Source organism: Odontesthes bonariensis, chromosome 21 (assembly GCF_027942865.1).
Source record: "Odontesthes bonariensis isolate fOdoBon6 chromosome 21, fOdoBon6.hap1, whole genome shotgun sequence".
Classification (NCBI taxonomy): domain Eukaryota; kingdom Metazoa; phylum Chordata; class Actinopteri; order Atheriniformes; family Atherinopsidae; genus Odontesthes; species Odontesthes bonariensis.
The window spans coordinates 18380394-18401637 of NC_134526.1; the positions used below are offsets into that span (position 1 = coordinate 18380394).

A 21244-nucleotide genomic window follows, 5' to 3' on the forward strand; every position below is an offset into this window, starting at 1 on the left:
GAGACAAATCCTCTTACTGTGGTGGCATAAACAGACTTGTGTCCCCACAACATGAGCAATGCACACATCACACAGACTTGCTTTATCACCCTTGTCTGAGCGTCTCATTTCACTTCGGTCGTAGCAGGTGTTTGAGCAGATGCGTTTGCTTTTTGTATGTGTGCGCGTGTGTGTGCTTGTGTGTGTGTGTGTGTGTGCCCATGCATCGGTTTCCCATGGTAACAGTGATGAGCACTGCAAGATCTACTTACGTAACAACTGGGTGTCCCTCAGAAACTTAAAACAATTTCACTCTCAGTCTTGATATGCAGTAAAGCCAAGCCAATGCACTGTTATATCCAGAATTTACCACAATGTTGGTTAAAAATACTGTTATAGAACAATGACCAAAGGTAAAAGTTTACCTGGTTGACAAAGCTTATAAAAAGTTAAAGGAGGATTACTTTTTATCACTTTTCTATTCTATGATTGTTGCTGAGGGGCCCATAGCAAACACATAGCTAGTGATGTGGTCCACAGCAGATTTTGTGGGACGTCAACAATTATTGTTGTCTTTTCATTGAAGCCAGTCTCTTTTCATCTTCAGCTCTTTTATAGTAATTGTCATTTTTCAATTGAGAGGTGAAAATACATTTCCCTCTAAGAGGGAAATGAAGCCAACGGACCCTTTAGATTTCACAATTTAAAGATTAAAGCTTGTCTGTCAATCTTTTCCAGAACACCATAAACACCAAGTGTTCCGGTTTGGACCCCGCAATAGTGGACGACATCACTTGCTGGGGCTCTGAAAAACTATTTTAAAGAAAGCTTCAAAGATAAAAGCATTTTCTGATCTGACAGCATAGAAAAAAAAATGAATAACTTCTACTGCTGCAAGAAGGCTTTGTCACTCAAACTTCAACTTGATGTTTGGCTGCATCTGCTGAACTGGCTGATGATGAAGTGCAATGTGGCAAAATTAATCTAAATTTTCCCCATCAATATTAGATCGAATATTAGATATTAATCAATATTAGATAGGCCTTCACTGCACATACAAAGCTGTACAGCACATTTTCAGAGCACAAGAGAACTTATGCAGTCATGTCCTATAATAAGATAATATAATTACTTTCTAACCCGCTTCACCGCCAGTATTAGCTGGGATGAACCCCAGTGACATTAACAATGACAGCATCCAGGAAGGGGTTGAGTTTTATTGACTCACTTGCACGTCCTGATTTTAAGAGCCAGGAATAGAAAAAACGCTGACATGGAGCAGTTGCTTACCCGGCCATGACGATGAAGAAGTCCAGTCTGTTCCAGGTGTCACCCAGGTAACAGCGACGGCCAAAGATCCCAAGAGCCACCATCTTTATCACCATCTCCAATGCAAAGAATATGTAGATGAATGCATCAAAGGCCTATGAGAATAGAGAGGCAGATAGATGAAGGAAAGCGAGTAAAATAAGTAAATATGCTTTTGATGTCAGTTTTACTCATTTTGAATATTGATGACGATATGAATTCGATACACATAGATAAATATATTCTATATATCGTGATCTTAGGAGTGTTGTCATTCCATATTCCATTTTGCACCCGTGCTTGCTAGTCAGTTGTAGAACCTGCACAAAGTAGAACTGGCCCTCAGTGAAATGAAGCCCTCATTAGTACACCTGTTCTTGTCCTAAATAAAGTCAAAATGTCTTTGCGATGTCCATATTGTGCAAGTTGATCTTGCAATAATACATTTCTAATAAATTGTGTAGCTCTAATGGTAGGTAACTGTCGTTTTCAAGAAATTACTTGGCACAAACTGTTCACAAAGTATATGGACTTAATATCACAATAAAACCAACAATTTGCTTGTCAATACCACAGAATCTGAAAGACTACAACATGATGTACATGTGCTTGGAAGCTCATGTGCCCACTTCTCAACCTTGAAGTATTTTGTTGTTGTTTTTTTGGTTCGACCCCATATCAATTTAAACTTCTACAAAACAATCCACTACCTTCCATTTTACGCCTTTCAAAAGGCAATTTTAACACTAAGTGGAGCAAGATCACACTTCAGAAGACTCACCCCAAAGCTCACAGGAGCTGTCGGGTTAGTTTTTTTCCAACCAACTGCCCTTGGAATCGTCACACATTATCGGCTTATAATACTCTAACTAACCGATGTGTGATTTACCAGACTGATGTACTCTGATGTGTTTGCGCTCACTTGTAGTTATCGATGAAGCCAGTTCATCTGTTAAACTGATCTGTGTGGCTTAAAAGAGATGCGATTTTTGAGGGAAGCAAATTCTTTGTGCCGATATAATGGCACACAAACCATATGGGGCCAGATGCATAAACCATGCATACACTGTTTTTCCCACACAAAGCGGTATTTATTAAAAAAAAAAAATGTTGAGAATGAACACACCTTGTGCATTCTTAAGATCACGTGCACGCACTTTTTTAGACCAATTTTCCTCATATAGGAAATGAAAATGGCAACAAAATTTAAACCAACACTTTCACAGAGCCTCACCACTACAATAGTGATTTGTTTCTAATGTTCTTTCCAGTTGTTCAACATTTTATTATCTACTCGTACTTAATTGCGATTAAAAAAAAAAAATCCTTGTTATGATTTATCGTCTCACCTCCTATAGACTTCCAAAAGCCGTTTAAAACGCATCCGACGTATCACAATTCATCTGTTCATCTATGTCTCCCTCATTTGTGTGAACCAATAAGCATTTCTGACTTTCTTATGTAATCTGATCATTTTTTAAATTCATTTTGGCCCTTTGCTCTGAATTTACAGTGTCGATTGCTTCTGTTACTTTTTGTTTTATTATAGGGTTATACCTCAGTTTTTATTCCATTTGTGACTCCAGAACAGAAAGCACCAACTATAACAAATTTAATTTTCACCCTCGTCTTTGCTCAGTGTCTCAGTTTCACATTTGGTCAAATTTGAGCTTTTCCTTTACTGTTGCTTTAATTGTTATGTCTATTTATATTATGTGCAAACAATGTCTTGATACGCAAACAGTAAATAAAAGTAGTGTCCGCACCCAATTATGGTTAAAAATGGGAGTGGCATCCAGGTTGGTGTACATGCATAAGATGATGGAGATTTATCAAAACAAACCACATTGTACACATTGCTAGATAAATCTGGTAAAGAGAATGTGAGGAAATTTCTACTTTTGGGCTACTTGAACCAAAGGAGAATGAATAAGTGAACAGGGAAAGAAAAAGGGAGATCCATGTCAAATTTAATGGATCACAAAGATAAAAGAAGGAAAACTAGTAAGAGGTAAATTAATACAGACGAGAACATATTTCTGTATTGTCTGTGGTGTTCATTATTAGGTTTGTATTAGTCACTAAAGCGCCTTTTGTATGTGTGGAAAAAAACTTTCCCAGTGCTTTACCGTAGGCTGAATGACAGTGTTTGCTGCCTTGTTACATAGTCTATGTTCCTGCACCATATAATTCAAGCTGTTACTGCTTGACACAAAGACTCTCAAGGCCTATACATTCAAATGAAGTCATGGCTACTTGATAAAAATACACGGGTCATTGTTTGGCTTTTTAGTTTCTGAGCCATCCCCGCAGAAAAAAAACACACACAGTGCAACAGTGTTCTGTGGATGGAATTATTCATTTAAACCTGAAATTACACATGAATGATGTTAATATTTTGTGGTCCATCCCTAAATATAGAACAAATGAAATGCAAAAAGCACTTGAATGCAGGAGTAATCATCAAAACCACTTCACTGAACTTAAGAACTTGAGATCATCATTGCTACAAGATCAGATTCTCCAAAAGTAGAGACAGAGGTGAGCTGACGATTACTTGTATGACTGTGAATATATAAGTGCTTTTGTGCAAGTTTGGCTTCGTGTCTACATAGTATACAGGCCTGACAGTGCTTCGTAATGCATCTGAGTGTTTCACCCGTGCTCACACAGAGAAAACTGCATTCAACACCTCATTCACAGCCAGCATACAGACCCAGCAGAGTTCAATGGGAAAGATGAGAAAACCAGCCTCACATGCTGTTTAAATGATGTTTTGATAAATAATGCAGGTCGAACGTTTCACGTGCAAGTAATCTAACATTGGCTGCATCAGTCAAACCCTTGTTGTCGTTCTCCACTGTGAGTGGAAAGGGGCTAAATTCATCATACTTATTTGTCACTGCTGCCAGCCTCCTCTTCAGCCAGCCTATCAGGTTTCATCATCAACCTAATTTGTAAAGAGGTTCAGGGTGTCTTGTGATGGGCCTTTTCATGATTTGATATATGAGCTGGTGGAAGCTACTTTATATGCTGTCATTGAGCCACATATATTTGGCAAGAGGGAAGGACGTGGTAAGTGGGTCAATCAAGATTACGATGGTGGACAATTTAAAAGTGAAATGATGTTATGTGTGTCTTACTTTACTTGTATCTGATAAAATTAACCACAGACACCCTAAGGACTATCTCCACTTAATACACTAAGGACAAATAGGGCAGGAAAAGAACTATAGGATCCAAGTGTTCTTCTCTGACAGTGTTTTTTGTCAAACCAGTGGTGATTTGAAGATTAAAATGAAATAAAATTTCCCATCTATATAACTGACTCAGATTTTCCAGAGAAGACTGTGACTTATTATATTTTTCATCGTCAGCTGCAGCTTGCTGGTTTAAGTACGTTAACTTACTGTCCACTCTGACACTTTTTCACTCTTTTCACCTACAAACTCATACTCCATCCATCCATCCATTTTCTATACCCGCTTAATCTGTCGGTCGGGTTGGAGCCTATCCCTGCCGTCATCGGGCGAGAGGCAGGGTACACCCTGGACAGGTCGCCAGTCTATCACAGGGCCACACAGAGACAAACAACCATACTCACTCCTAAGGACAATTTTAGAGACACCAATTAACCTAACATGCATGTTTTTGGACAGTGGGAGGAAGCCGGAGTACCTGTAGAGAACCCACGCATACACAGGGAGAACATGCAAACTCCACACAGAAAGGCCCCAGCCAGGAGTTGAACCTGGAACCTTCTTGCTTTGAGGTGACAGTGCTAACCACCACACCACCGTGCAGCCCTACTCAAATTCCATTAATTCAAATTCAGCTTAAGTCATAGGACAGGGCACAGAAAAGGGAGTGACGGAGAGCCGAACGGAAATGGCGCAAGTCAAAGCTCCAGGTTCATCATGAGACTTACAAAGAAAAGCTATGTGTGTTCAACCAGACTTTGCGTAGAACAAGGGAGTTATTTTTCTGAAATCATCAAAAACTGCAGTAACAACTCTCGTGTCCTGTTTGCTACAGTAAACAGATTAACAAACCCTCCAGTTTCATTGCCTTTAGAACTCATTTCTACATCTAAGTGTAATGAGTTTGCAACATTCTTTAATGACAAAGTTCAAGGCATTAAAAATGCAATAATTTCCACAACACAAATAACTACTCTGCAGCCAGCTAGACACCTAGAGCTGACACATTTCACACCTGTTACTGACAAAACAGTCGAAGAGACCATCTGCAGTCTGAGTTCATCAACGTGCTGCCTTGATGAGTTGCCCACTAGATTCCTAAAGTCTGTGCTGAGCAGTTTGTTACCACAACTCGCTCATCTAGTCAACATCTCACTCCAGACTGGAACATTTCCAAAGGCCTTAAAAACCGCTGTCATTAAGCCTCTTCTAAAGAAGAGCAATCTTGATGCCACAGTACTGAACAACTACCGGCCCATATCAAACCTGCCATTCTTAGGCAAAGTCCTAGAAAAAGTTGTATACCAACAGCTTAGTGACTTTCTCCTGTCTAACAATGCTTTTGATACTTTCCAATCAGGCTTTAGGCCCCACATCAGCACTGAGACAGCTCTGATCAAGGTGACAAATGACATCCGCCTGAACACAGATGCAAGTAGAGTCACAGTCTTAGTTCTGCTGGAACTGAGTGCTGCCTTCGACACAGTTGACCATGCGATCTTATTACAGAGGTTAGAAGACTGGGTGGGAATCTCTGGTCGTGCTTTAAACTGGTTCAAGTCCTATCTGGAGGACAGGAAATATTTTGTTGAAATTGGTAACTGTGTCTCAGACCAAATGGCTATGACCTGTGTGGTTCCCCAGGGGTCAATCCTGGGACCCGTATTGTTCAATCTGTACATGCTAATACTCAGCCATAATGTGTCCTACCACAACTATCCAGATGACACTCAGATCTATGTGTCACTGATGGCAGGAGAACACGGGCCTGTAGATACACTGTGTCGCTGCATCGAACAGATCAGTGTGTGGATGCAAAACAATTTCCTCCAGCTAAACTCAGACAAAACTGAAATTATTGTCTGTGGCCCACAGAAACAAAGAGAAAGTGTTATCAGTCACCTTGACACTCTCTCTCTAAAACCTAACTATCAAGTTAGAAATCTCGGGGTAATATTGGACTCAGACCTGAACTTTAACAGCCACATTAAATCTGTAACATCAGCAGCTTTTTACCATCTAAAAAACATTGCCAGAATCAAAGGAATAGTGTCTAAACCAGACTTAGAGAGACTGATCCATGCGTTTGTCTCCAGCAGGTTAGACTACTGTAACGGCCTGCTCACTGGGCTCTCTAAACGGGCTGTAAGACAGCTGCAGTACATCCAGAACGCTACTGCTCGAGTCCTGACTAGAACCAGGAAATACAACCATATTAGTCCAGTGCTCAGGTCTCTGCACTGGCTTCCTGTCGCTCAGAGAATAGACTTTAAAATAGCTCTGCTTGTGTACAAGTCTCTTCATGGTTAAGCACCAAAGTACATCTCTGACATGTTAGAGCCATATGAACCAACTCGGGCTCTGAGAACCTCAGGGAGGGGTCTCCTGCTGGTGCCCAGAGTCAGGACTAAACAAGGTGAGGCTGCGTTTCAGTTTTATGCTCCTAACATCTGGAACAGCCTTCCAGTTCTATTTAGCTGTGCATATGACACCTGAAAGTATTTTATCTGCACTCTTCACTTTTTAATTGATTAATGATTGTTTTAATGGGTTTTAAATTTATTTCTTTTTTAATTTCTTTCTTTTATTTTTTTTATTCCTTTTTAATGGTTTTATTGCCTTCTTGTGATTTTATGTAGCTGTAAAGCACTTTGAATTGCCCTGTGTATGAATTGTGCTCTATAAATAAAATTGCCTTGCCTTGCCTAGGACGAAAATTGTCAGCAAGATTAGCTGTTTGTTAAAGGTCATGTTTTGAGGATGAGTTACTTTTATATTTGAAGTGTCTGGCCATGGTGATAGCTTATGTACTTTGTAATAGTAAATCTGGTTAAAAAAAATAAATAAATGGTGACATTTCTACATCTTGAACAAGTCGTAATTGTCAAAATTGTAATGTTGGAATGTTTTTGCTCACTGGGATCAACTGGGTATTTGCCTCCACTGTTTATACAGTGAGGTCTCGCATCATTATGGAGGCAACTGTTTTGCCAATAATTATCTGGATTGATCCATGGCCCAGCTATATTTCTAGGTACTGGCCAAAGCCCTCACCTTTACAAGGTTATTTTGTGCTTATGTAAATATTATTTGTGGTTGTTATTTTGTCTGTTGCCTCCAGGAGATAAAGCGAGGATGCAGGATTGCACAGGGGGCCCGGAAAAGATTTTGAGAGCCACGTTAACCATCTAAGCTCTGTCAGCAAAATCCCTGCTGTTACCATTAGCAACCAACAGAACAGGACCCCTCACATTACCTGGGGAGAAAGTATGCTTGTTAAACAGACAAAAGAGTGAGGAAAGGAGAGAGAGGGAGAATTTGTCGGTGGAGGAATGGGAGTATAGGGATGGCACTGGAAGAGTTGCTTAGTAAAGCAGGAAAAGAGATTGGGGAGCAGGCAAGCGTTGTGTACTGTAGTTCTGCATGCTTCAAAATCTGTAAACAATAAAGAAAAAATGTGAGGGGACAAATAAGCCCTTCCGCAGTTTGGCCTGGGGCCTTTCTTTGATATTATAATCCACCATAAAGTGTTGTAGGCAAAGAGATATGGAACTACAACCACAAAATTGTTCAAATCACAAACCGGACTAGAAATTTGGGTGTTGAAATTAAATGAAAATATATTCTATTCATCCGAAAGGGGAAATTATATTGTTGCAGTAATTCTTTTTTTCTTTTCAAGCAACCGTTGCAAGTTGTCATTATAAACAGTTATTGCTGCTGGCTGGAAGGACCTCTTGTAGCTTCCTTTTTTGCAGTGGCGCTGAAGAAGCCTTAAAGCGATCACACTCCATTGTTTCAACACAACATTATGAAAGGATGTCAGTGTTGTTCTTTATGTTCACCAACTTGTGCAGCCTTCTACTTTTAACAATACATGCATGGGCTCCATAGCAGTCCCCACCACAGAGTCTTGATAGGTTTGTTCAATTTCTTTGAGTCACTGGCTCTGATGCCGCTGCCCTAACAAATGGCTCCAAAGCAGAGTGCACCCTCACACAGATTGGGTGCTATCATAGATTATAGAGCTGAATTTCAAAAGCCATATCTAGTTATGAAGTCAGGCTACAATCATCTGTAGAATATTTCAAGGATTTAAGGAGTGATGTTTTAAAGTGATTTAGAGAAGCCAATCCATCCATTTATCTTTAGTTTACTAGATTATTGTCACAGTGTATTTGATGGTCTGCCAAGAAAAACTGATCAGACAGCTGCAGCTGATGCTGCTGCTCGAATCCCCTTTGAGGCAAGATAACTGGATTATATCACTCCAGTCCTGAGGTCCCCACACTTGCCTCCTGTCCATCAAAGAGTTGATGTTAAAATACTGCTGTTGGTTTATAAAGCCGAAATACAGCTGGTGCATTATGAACCTTCAAGCAGCTAATGTTCATCTGCATCTGGTTTTGCTTAGTTAGAAGTAAACATGGGGCTGCTTACAGTTTTCAAACCTTAATATTTCTTGTACACGACTGCATTTGATTGACTGGATTAAACTGAAGGTATTTGATTAGTAACTTTCACTACACTGTACACTGTACCCTTTACCGTTTTTACTTTTCTTCTTAAACATCTGAGATTGAGACTTTAATGCAAATCTCAACACTGATTTGTTCAAATCAAATCATTTTGAACTCTAATTTAATCATTTGCCTGATCAGAATTAATGCTAACCTGCTAGTAAGCTTTTTCCTTTTATTTCTTTTTTAACCAGGTATGATCAAATAAAAGATAAATTATGTCATAGTTTAGTAGTTTTGTCATTTTGAAAATAAGATGCATTGTTCAGTATGAAAGAGCCAGCCAGCTGCAGTTGTTATTACCTTGGAAATAATGCCATACAGTGAAAATAAGATGCTTTTTTTTTTTTTTTTTTTAATTCTTAAGCAATAAATCCAAGAAGAGTTACCTGTTGGTGAAACTTTGTCACCTGTGGCGTTTGTGAGCATCCACAACTGCAATTTCAACCGTTGTTTCTCCTCTCCTCAGGTGACAAAATCACAATCCAGCTCAGCAAGACTTTATTAATACAAACTCATTCCCAATTCCCTCCTCAGCCTGTAGGAGAAAATATAAACATTCCAGGAGGGGAAAATTCTATCTGAAGTGTGTTTGCATCACAGCTTGAAGACCGTTGACAAGAAAAGGAGTGAGTTTCTTTATAATTGCTTGTGTTTTTTCCCCAGTGTGATGACATGTTGTTCACACACACACACACACACACACAATAGTCTGCCTTACCTGCAGTATTTGGCAGCGGTCCGAGGTGCAGTCTATGTTCTCACAGGGCTGGTACATGCCCAGCGTCACACAGTTGAGCAGGATCACCATGATGCTAATCCTCTCGAACCACGTACAGAATTGGGGTTAAGGAGCAATGCAGTTGAGGAAGAAATGCACAGTCATTCACACAATAAGTAGCCGCTAAGTTATATAAGACACTCTCTCATGGGCTTGTGGTTATTCTCAAAGAAACAACAAATATGAATCTGACTGTACAAAACTCTCACAGGATTTTGTTAAAGTAACATTACTGCATAACGTTTGCATGATAAATAAAATACCCAGATGTGACTGTAATCTCTTTTTGCTTCATTATTAAATACATTTTTTTTATTCCCAACTTTTGCAACAAAATATACATTGCTAGCACAGTAAATGCATTTCACAAATTTCAGTGTCTGAATAACCGACACTTTCATGTCACATAGCGTAGACGACACATCATTAGTGCTAAGAGATCATGCATCTGCCACTCAGCTCTAAGCAAATCATCAATAACGATGGCATTACCCCCCAACCATTCTATTTTTGTTGTTTGATAATGAGTCACAAAATCTGATCCGACATAGAGTAACTGTGTGTGTAACAACACCTAAGTCTGCAATGGCACATTATGCATTTTTTTTCCTATTTGTCTAAAATGATGAATCACACAACAGTATGGAATAAAATGCTTACAGACAGTGGAACCGCAACAAAAGCATAAGTTTTAAAAACAAAGTTAGATAAAGTAATGAACCGTAAAAAAGGATATAATAGGAGCATCCAGTTTAAAAAAACTAAACACAGCACATTAGTGCAAACACATCATACCAGCTGTCAGGCATGGTGGTGAAGGGGGGGTAAAGTTGTTTTGCAGCTGCAGAAACTTGGATACCTTGCTTTTATTGAGTTCTGTATTCCAAAGTATTATGGAGTCAAATGCAAGAACATGTGGCTGACAACTAAAGCCCATCTGAGACTGAATCATGCAACAGGTCAATGACCCCGAGCACAACAGCAAATCTGCCACAGAATGGCTGGAAAAAAAAGAATTGAGGTATTGCAATGTTCCAGTTCAGACCTGAACCCGACAGAAACTCTGACCTTAAAAAGCTGTATACAGACAAGTATCCACAAACCTAAATCAACAGAAGCAACACTGCGAAGAGAGGGACGAGATTCCTCTACAACAATGAGAGAGATTGGTAACATCAAGTAAAAAAATTGGGATTTCACTCAAGTTATTGCTGCTAAAGGTGGATCTACAAATTGATTAGGAGTGTACTTAGTTTTATACACACTGCCTTTGCATTTTGGATTAGATTTTGTTAAATAAATAGTGACACGGTGTAACATATACTGTTCTTCTGGGACTATATTTACTTAATTTTAAGATTTGGTATAGAATATTCTTGTTATTTATGTACACTTTCCTTCTCTCATGATTGCACACCTTCTGGCAGCATTAGAGTCTCCCTTGATCTTTTCACCCATCTTCTCATCTTACCAAACCACCTTGTCACCTTGTCAGCACAGGGTGCTTTACCACCCAGTGCACTCCTTCACCATTGAACATCCTGCACACTCTTCGGACTCAACACAAAATAACTGTGCTAACTTGATGCCATGCAGACAAGACAGGAGACGCTTGATGTCATTTGCATATTTATTATGCATACAATAGCAGCGGACATGTATGTGTGTACGTGTCATAATCACAATAATGTAGATTAAAACTCTTTCTCAGCTTTTCATACACTTTATATTTTGAGCTGTCAGATTATGTTCATTTAATTTCTATGCTTCTTCCAAAGCTTTTATTTATGCATTTGTCCTCTTTAGATAATGAGCTTAGTCTTTTGTTCATCATGGACTTTACACTCATGTTCATGTGTGGCACCTCCATTCCATCACCAGCCAACTCCAACATGGATGACTTTAAAAAATGTATTCATCCAGCCCACTATGTATAAAAGATTTACATGTCCAACAGGGCAAGCACTTTTTGTTGGGTTGTTTTATAAATCTGAAATATTAACACAGACAAGCATGTTAACAATCAGTTGTGTAATAGTCAATGGATAACCTCTCTATGAGGCGTACCTAATATGTAACTGTTCGGATTTAAGGACGGAAGAGAAAAATCAAAAAACAGAAAAAAAGGAAAAGTTATATGAAGTGCTTTCATGCAGCTCGAGGAAATTCAGGAAAAATCCAGGGAACCACACAAACGCACTGAATATAGTACTTCCCTTCATCCAGAAAAATATTTTCGGGATTTTTTTTCACCTGCACGTCTCTTTTTATCTGAAAAAAAGACATTACAAAGAAGAAGCCATACTATTCATTGCTCTATATGTCTCTCCATCCTGCATGCTCCTCTTTGCAGTTTCTGCTGTTGCCTTCGTGCTTCTCTCTGAGGAAGCAGTAAAATGGGTAGAAATATTATCAGAAAGCATATGTCTCTGTCTCCTTTCCCGTCCGCGTTTCCTCACCTAAGAATAAAAACCCAATCTTTGAATAGGAGTCTGTAATTCCTTTTGGGTTACAATATTTTTTTTTCATTTCTCTCTTAATATCACTTCAATTTCCCTCGCTCACCCTTTGCCGTCTATTTTTTTCTAGGCACTTGTTTTTCATTCCCTTGAAATGATGGACAATCTTGCCCTCACAACACAAACAAATACAAACACTTTAGGACACATTATACTTCAACAAGCAATGAAAAATCAATCAGTGTATAAATGTGTGTGCTTGGGTTTATACGTGTGTGTGTATAGCAACCCCATAGTGCAACTTAAAAACCTGCCTAGAGGTTCTGTGTTTGCAAAGCAAGAGCCAAAAACAGAGGCTTGTCATGAACTCGCAGAGAGAGAGAGAGATGGAGTGAGACAGACAGAGAGCCTGCGAAAAAAAGGAAAAAGAATAGATGCAATTTACAAAGCATTGCGGGATTGTTTGGGCTTTACAGTAGCTTTAAATAAAGACAAGACGAAGGCTGGCCAGTCCACTGTGGCTCTGAGCTGTCTCAACAATCTAGTGGCTGCACGGTGCCTGCGGTACAACACACCTTTCTCCATACATCTTCCTTCCCTGCAAAACACCACCTTTCACACTTCTGTGTACTCCTCACCTCCGACTTATTAAAGCTAGCAACATAAACAGCATCTGCACTGACATGTGAATTGACTCAGTAGTGGCTTCAGTTCAGTTTCTTTGTCATACTGACCCTGAACCTTTCCCTCCCCAGGGAGCGAAGCAGCAGGCGGCTGACTCACGCCCAGCTGATTCCAGAGCGCTAGCTGATGCATGGTCATGTCACTCCCTAATCATGTTGGGCGGGGGCTAACTGACTCTGACATCGAGAATGCTTTGAGGAGGAAAAAGAGGGAGGTATGCCGCTACTGAGGTTCAGCATTTAATTTGATTGTTCTTTCAAAGCTATTTCACTCAAAATATTATCCGCCCAAAGAGCATCAACGAGTTACTCAAGATGTTCTGTGTATTTCTCTCTCTTTAGCATCACATCTTCCTTCCCTCTTCCCTTGCTGTCTAATCTTCTTAGGAAGCAGCCAGGGCCTACTCTCTGTCTTTGGTCCTTTTTCATCTTTTCCCTCCTCTTCTTCTCTACGTCTCCACCTATTTCAATGCCTGTCTTTCTGCGTCAGTGCAGATTTAGTCAGATAGTTGCCCTCCTCTTTCAAGCTTTTTTTTGTTTTCCTTTCTTTTTCTGACTTTATCCAGCTCGCCATCTTCCTTTTTGACAAAACATTTCCGTTTCTCTGTGTGCCTTTGCAAAGCACCCAACAAAACAGCATCTAACAGCCCAACCATAAGGATATTTAGAAAAACAGAACGGTGGAAAAGGTGGGTTCTGGTGCAAAAAACAATCTATTACCTGAGTGCATTTCTTTCTTTCTTTTTTTGCATTCCCTGCTGACTGCAGCATCCAGACATTTTACAGCATAGAGCTGAGATTAATATAATTTGTTAAATATTTAACTGTCCATACATTATGTGAGTGCTACTTCAAATTCTTCAAGGATGCATTCAGTGAATAAAAGCATTTGCCTCTCTTCTACTTAATTGTTTTAAACTATCACCTTTTAAATCAAACGATCAATCACTGAGCAAAGGACATAAAACCAATGTTCTGATACAGTGAAAGAACAAAAAAGAAAAGTGTCCAAATGAAGCACAACTACATTGTCATGCTGGTCTTCCTCCATTAGGTTTAAATTCACATCTGTCCAAATTCTTACAATCTATGTAGTGAAGACTATGAAGTTAATTAAATACCCAATTCTAGATGATGCAAAATATTGTAATTTTGATACACACATACATGAAACATCTCTGTATCAGAAATGGTCTTGTTCTGACTGAGCTATAGTTGCCATGACAGAAGATGGGGATTCAAAAGCTTTGCTCTTCAGGAGATTCACACAACCACAACACTTTTAAGGTGGGTAGTGTCACCACTTCAGTATCCAACCAAGTGTGAAATAAGATCACAATCTCACCTTTCTGTTCCCAAGTTAAGGTTTTGAAGAACGGCCAGAAAAGTGTTTCTTTAGTACAAAATGATGTCGGTGTAAAGGAAGCTAACCTTTGATCTGCTGTATTAAATATTTCATTGCTTCATCATTTTATCCCATTAAACAATTCTAAGAGATATTGTCATAATAATCAAGGTCAAGTGAACATTTGTGCCAGAATTTCAGACATTTTCTCAAAGTATCCCTGCAGTCAGATGATCTGAATACATTATGGCCTCCGCCACGGCTGTCGCCAAATCAAAGGCATACAAATGATATGTCTTCACACGTGCTCTTGACATACCAGACGGTCAAGTTAATGCATGAGCATGTAGCTTGTAATCCAACTGGCTTTTATAATAGCATTTAATAAGTGAAAATGAAACCTGAACTAATCAACTGTCTTGTTAAGGACATGCAAAGTGAAAAGACAGTTCACTCTGAGTGATCACAATAGCATCTTGTCGAAACCTTAATACTAAACAACGTTATATAGCTAGACCTCTTCACAGTCCTCACTGTGTCTCAAATCACGTTCTTCGCAACATTGGAATTCTGAGGAGATAAGTGAATTCACAATGGCAGGTGTGGCAACATGCACTGAATACCTTCATGGTGTTCAAAGAGAACATTCAAAGAGGCGAGTGTGACACACTGCCCACTTCTATCTCAGTTGCCACCATTTTGGCAGTGTAGGGAAGGGACCACCAGCTAGTGTTCAGCCAGAGGAGAGAACATTATCCTGTCAGCCCAGATGCCAACGCTAATGCTAATTAGCTAGCTTCATATTTTTTTTATCTGATATGTGTTGTGGTGTTGTTTGGTGCGAATAGATATGTGATCAGAGGCTCAAAAAGCTGTAAATGTTCACAAAATGTTGCAGGCAGTATTTAGTCAAATGTTGCAACAGGCAAATCTGAGAAGTGCAAAGTTGCCAGGTTCAATTTAACATCTGTTGACCTCACTGTCTGATGAAGAACAAACATTTTTAGCCGCAATCAAGCATAATCTTGCAATTCTTACTTGTTGATCATCTTTTACCCGTCAGATGGAACAAAAACTGGTTCACCAAAATAAAGAGACAGGCGTGTAACGGCAGTACAATGCAACGAGAACATGGAGACCAACGAGACAACGACACAACAATCAGTTCCCGAGCAACTTTTCACCACTCAATTTAGCAGTTTCTTGAAAAATGTCTATTAAACTAAACTATGCACCCTTGCCGAACACTGTTCACGTAATAATTTTCTCTCGCTAATGAATTACTGTAAATAGTGCACCTTTCTTTGACTTAGTACGTTTGTAAACATCTGTGTGGGTGTGCGTAGAGGTGTAGGTATTTACATAATCAACAGAATGACTAACATTAAACATTTATGTACCGAATCAAAAAGCTGCGCATGTGTTTTTACTGGTAAAAACTGCATAAATTATGCCTGAATGAGATCTTAAATTTGTAATTTACCGCAAGCCTTTTAGACAGAGCTGTTTTACTGTCTGCATCTGCACACATGTTCTGTATGTGAGTGCGCGCACGTGTGTGTGTTCCTGTGAACTCCCTCGGGATCAGTCTCATTCAAACTGAATCAAAATGACATCCAGCTTCTCACTGTGGCACTGAGGCCTGTCTCTGCCTCTTCTCCTAATGAGAACACAGCATGATAGGTCACACGCTGTTAAACATATTCACACATACATGCACCCAGTAAACCAGTGTTTCCTTCCTTCACACAGCATACACAAAAGCATACCAGGGAGTCACAGACACATCATCCAACCAACATTTTTTATTGACAACCACTGTCCCATCCAGTTGGGTGTGTTTCCAAATTGCTTGTCTTAAAAAAAAAAACTTGCACTGCTGTGTGTGACACAATGAAGAGGGTTCCAGGTGCTGCGGGAAGAATCAGTCTGTTCGGCTGAGTGATGCTTCCGTCAACCAGTGCTCAAACGGATACAGAGTGTGTCTGCCCACTGTCCATGGTAGTAGACAGTCGCACTTCTCTTTTGACTCCAGTGCAGCTCTATTATGCTTTTGCCTCTCTCCCTGTCACTCACTTTCTCAAAATCCCCCAAAGAATTGTGCGAGTAAGGTGAAACACACAGACTAAACACCTGCCTCATTCAGTTCACATCGCTTACTTTATCAAAGTACCTGATAGGAAAATTGAGCAGCGAGTCTGTGAGAAAAAACAATTTTCTCACTCTGGCCTTCTGGCTGCTTGGCCTTGTTTCTGCTTGACTGTTGGTTCACAAGGCTGCGCTACATCCTTCCACAGTTTCTGCAAACTTTTATTAGCACATCTGCAGTCTTCTGCTGACTCCTTGCTACGCCTCATCTCTCTTTTTATAAACATAGGGTTTAACCTTTTCATCAAGTATTAGTAGACATGTGTTAACACAGAAACTTGTGGTCATACAGCAGTTTACATGCTCTGTGCATCACTATCTATGAAAACAGCTGTGCATGCTCTTTGATAACCTTTAATTATGACAAAAGACAATGTTGTCCATGTTCTCAACAAAACCCTCCCTTCTGCCTTACAGCAGCATAAAAGCTCACCTGCCAAATGAGCCACCAGCGTAAAAGCTTTAAGCTAACTGCAACATAGGTTCGGTAAGTGCTGCTATGCTTGTCTCTGCAAATGCAACTTTCACATTCCAGTCCATCGCAAAAGTTTGAGGAAACAGTCAAGCTTCTGCATACACTTTAAACCCCCTACATTCAAAACACCAATAAAGATAAGAGGGATTACATTCCACCCACACTGAAATCTGTCTTTCGTCTACAACAACATTGTCAGTCTTTAACATAAGACCTTCCTCTCACTGGAAAGGCTTTTTGGAAAGTGTCATGCAGTGAACAGATTGAGTCTTAAATGTCCAAGAACTGCAAATATCTGCAAAAAAATTGAAAAACTTAAAGGGATAGTTCGCCTCTTTTGACATGAAGCTGTATGACATCCCATATCAGCAATATCATGTATGAACATTGACTTACCCCCCGCTGCGTCCTGTGAGCCGAGTTCCAGCCTCCGCCAGTTTTGGCGTTGACGAAGGTAGTCCGGCTAGTTTGCTAGGGTCCCGAAAATAAAGCGTCTTGCTTCTCAAAACAATATGCTTTCAAGAGAGTAATACATTTGCATCACAAAATCCTCCCTCCAGAAAAAAATCAGACCTCACATTGCTTGGTGCTATTTCTCTCTTCCTTCGTATCACTACGGGCTGTGTAAACTGTGCAGACCGAAGTGCAGACCGAGCAGTCCCCTGCTTCCGAGCAGTAAACACCGTAACAGGTGCGGCTATCGCTAGGTGGCTGAACGCATTGATATGAAGGGAGGAAAAATAGTGCCAAGCGATTGTGAGGTCTAACTTTTTCTGGAGGGAGGATTTCGTGATGCAAATGTATTACTCTTTTGAACGCATATTGTTTTGAAAAGCAAGAGGCTTTATTTTCGGGACCCTAGCAAACTAGCCGGACTACCTTTGTGGACGCCAAAACGAGGCTGGAACTCGGCTCACAGGACGCAGCAGGGGGTAAGTCAATGTTCATAAATGATATTGCTGATATGGGATGTCATACAGCTTCATGTCAAAGGAGGCGAACTATCCCTTTAATAAATTAAAACGTAATAACCTGATTATCTTATTATCTTATCTTATCTTATGTGTTCCTCTTACTGGAGAGGCTTTTTTTTTTTCCAAAATAAATAAATGAATAGATAAATAAATGCATTTTGGACCGATCAAATGCAAAGATGAAAAAGACTGAAGACTTCTTAACAGCCAAAAGTGATGAGCAGTAGAACATTTCAATTCAAGCTTATTTTTATTCAGTTTGGCTCTTATTATCATGAGCTTGCTTATTATTGAATTAAGCATTTCTCTGAAGCAAGCCAAAAGTTAAAGTTAATGGATTCAATTTACTTTCATTTTTTCTGTAATTTAATTTTGTGACTTTCACCTCTCACACAAGGACACACACGATTAGCATCCCATGTATATTCTAAAATGATCAACATAAGCAGTCCTGGCAGCTCTTTTATCACCCGGTAAGACTGCAGCTTAGGACAAATATGCACATGATGCCATGTCAGCATATGGTTTGCAAAATACTGTAGGGACAAATGGATTTCCGTCATCTTATACCTTAACTTATTTTGTTTGGAAAATAAGTGAAGTTATGTTTCCCTGTCTGTCTCATTTGGCAGAAAGAAAAGGCAGGAAAAATGGGGGAAAATTAAATAAATAAAAAAAAACAGACTTTTAGTTCTTAGTTGAAATGCGTAGCAGTGATGCCTGTAAATAATATTGCAAATGAGGAACAATTTCAAAAGTCAAAGTATGCATATTCTAAAGAACAATTTAAGAGAGGGGACTCATAGAATCAATGAAAAACTAATACACCAATTTAAAGAATTATTTGTCATCACTTGCTTGCATCACTGTTCTGTAATGTTTCATGCTCAACAGCAACAACTTTCTCTCACCTATGCACACATATATACAGAATTCCACTTATACATAGATACACAAATATGAAAAAGATAGAGAGAAGACAGACCTCAGCCTGACATGGCAGGCAGAGAGCTGGACCACCTCTCTTGGCAAGCCTATGGCTTGTAACCATGGCAACAGGAGCAGCCACCCATACAGCCCAACTGTATGTGTCAATATGCGTGAGTGTGTGTGTGTGTCTGCGTGCCTCCATCTTTTTGTATTATGATTTCTCTTGGCAATTTTAAAACATTATGAAACAAACAAATTGCAATAACTAGATTATGTGTGAAATCATTGGAATTACCCGATTTTCTGCATTAAATTATATTTCAAAAGATCTTTTACAAACAATCAACTGAGGTTATTAAACAAATGTAATCTTTACTGTCTATCAGCCACTTCCATTAGCAATCAGAACACAGGTGTAAGAAGTAAGAATTCTCATTAATTGTATAGTTACCAACAATAAAGAACATTCTGCTAGCATTTCTGGTGCAGTCGACGCTAGCAGCACAACATTAAAGCGGAACTTCAGACTGTTCTCTTTTACAGAAGTACGTCAGCTCAGCCACAATCTTTGCATATTTGGTGTAAAAAGCTCTCTTCGAGTCAGCATGTAGACATAGTCGATTCCAACTTAAAACGAAAGTAGCCACAGTATTAAACTGTCTACATTCATAAGTAATTTGTCTAACTATGAAGTGATGAATATCTAAAATCCGATAATAATTTGTTACCTTTTCTGGCTTCTTGACAATTAGTCCTGCTTTTGACATCTCTGCAATGTATGTCATGTTAATGCATGCTTCTTGTGAATTATTATTATTTTTCTTACATACTGAAATAATGCTCATCCTCAGTCTTATTTTACTGATATGACTTTAATATTTGCCAACTCCTGACTCTAATTAGCCTTTGTCTGATGTCAGTTGCCCTGGGAATGTTAGACGGATGGATGTTGTCATTGTATAATTCCCTGTACAAGTGAAAATAGATTGTGTTTCTTCATACTTATGAGCTAGATAAAGATCAGTAATACATTGTATCTGCATAGCAAGATTGGACATTTTCCATATTTAAGTTTTTGACAGTTCATGAAATGGATAAAAGTACGTTTGTTGTTTGTTTTTTTACTCTGACCCTCTCCTCACATCAGCTCAGTGCAGTAGGTGCCTTGCTCCAGCAATTTGCTGCCACTAGTGAAGTTAAATGTATTGCAGATACCACAGGAAATATAAGCCAATGCTTTCCATGCTTGTGTGTGTATGTGTGTGTAAGGAGAAGATTAACAAACCGAGGAATAATATAGGGAGAAAGGTGAAAGAGAGAGGACGACCAACAGAGTATATGTGTGAGTCAAGGTTAAAAAAGTATCTAAAGGAAACAAACATTTGTTTTTTTTGTGGGGGTGGGACAGTCGGTGGACAGTGGTGTATGTAGTGTAGTCGCAAGCCATTAGTTTGAATGTCTGAATATTGGCAACAGCAGCAGAGTATTGGCAACGGAAAGACACAGAGGAAGAAAAAAGATGTGATGACATGACCGTGCTGCTGACATCCAGAGGGACAACTCAAACTCTGATTTGACAAGCGACTATCCTCAACCCTCAACTTCCCTCCAGCCATCTGTCCCTCTCACTAACTGTAATACATTCTAACGCGTACCTCAAGCAACTGTCTATTTGTCAATTTCTTGGCAATAAATAGTGATTTCTCATCAAGAAACTATATCGACACTCATATAGTATTGTGTCGCCAAGCTCAATAACATTTTGAACCCCTTTAGTGTTTCATTGCAACTTGACTGGTCTCATGTGGTGATGCCATCTGCTCTGTGATCTCTCCATCTCCCCACCTCCGTACAGCTGCTACAGAAACTGAATGTCAGAAGTGCAGCACTGGACATTGTCTGCTTATCTCCGTAACTAGATATCACAGACGTCTGAGCATTACAACCCCTTAGAGAAAAGAATACATAAATATTTCCTTCATGGATAAATCAGCATCACAGATTCATGCTGTTTAGTTAGCTAAACAGCCAAAAATGGAAGAAAAAAAGCAACACATTTTTTTAGCTAGCTAACATCTTGCTAGCTAACTAACAATATGATTAGAGCCTTGTAGCCTACAAATTAAAAAATTTGATGATGCTCAGATGTCACACAGGTAGTTTAGGACTGTAGATAGGACAAAACAATGTCACTTGTGACAATATCACTATCACGTTTGCTACACAGCGTGATCTGCCTCCATTCTCTAGAAAAGAGCCTTTTTTCTCTTTATGCAACAGAAAACACTTAATATATGACATATAAGAAACAAACAAAAAAAAACTTTCACATGAACAAGTACTTTCACATAACGTTCTCTGCAAGACCATTTTTAGGCACTAAAAACTATCTTGTTAGCTTGTAGAACCAAAATTACTTGGTTAGGATTAGCTACAGATAAG

General features: G+C 39.3%; 1 protein-coding gene across 2 annotated transcripts in view; it reads right to left on the reverse strand.

The window, feature by feature from the left end:
* The window catches only part of LOC142372066 (voltage-dependent T-type calcium channel subunit alpha-1I-like), a 184505-nt gene that overhangs the window by 75780 nt on the left and 87481 nt on the right, over positions 1 to 21244 (reverse strand). For both annotated transcript variants that reach the window (XM_075454847.1, XM_075454846.1), the window contains exons 3-4: positions 9729 to 9840; positions 1270 to 1403 (exon numbers count right to left, since the gene is read on the reverse strand). In XM_075454847.1, coding sequence (XP_075310962.1) covers positions 1270 to 1403; positions 9729 to 9840 — 246 coding nt within the window. The remainder of the gene's footprint in view (positions 1 to 1269; positions 1404 to 9728; positions 9841 to 21244) is intronic.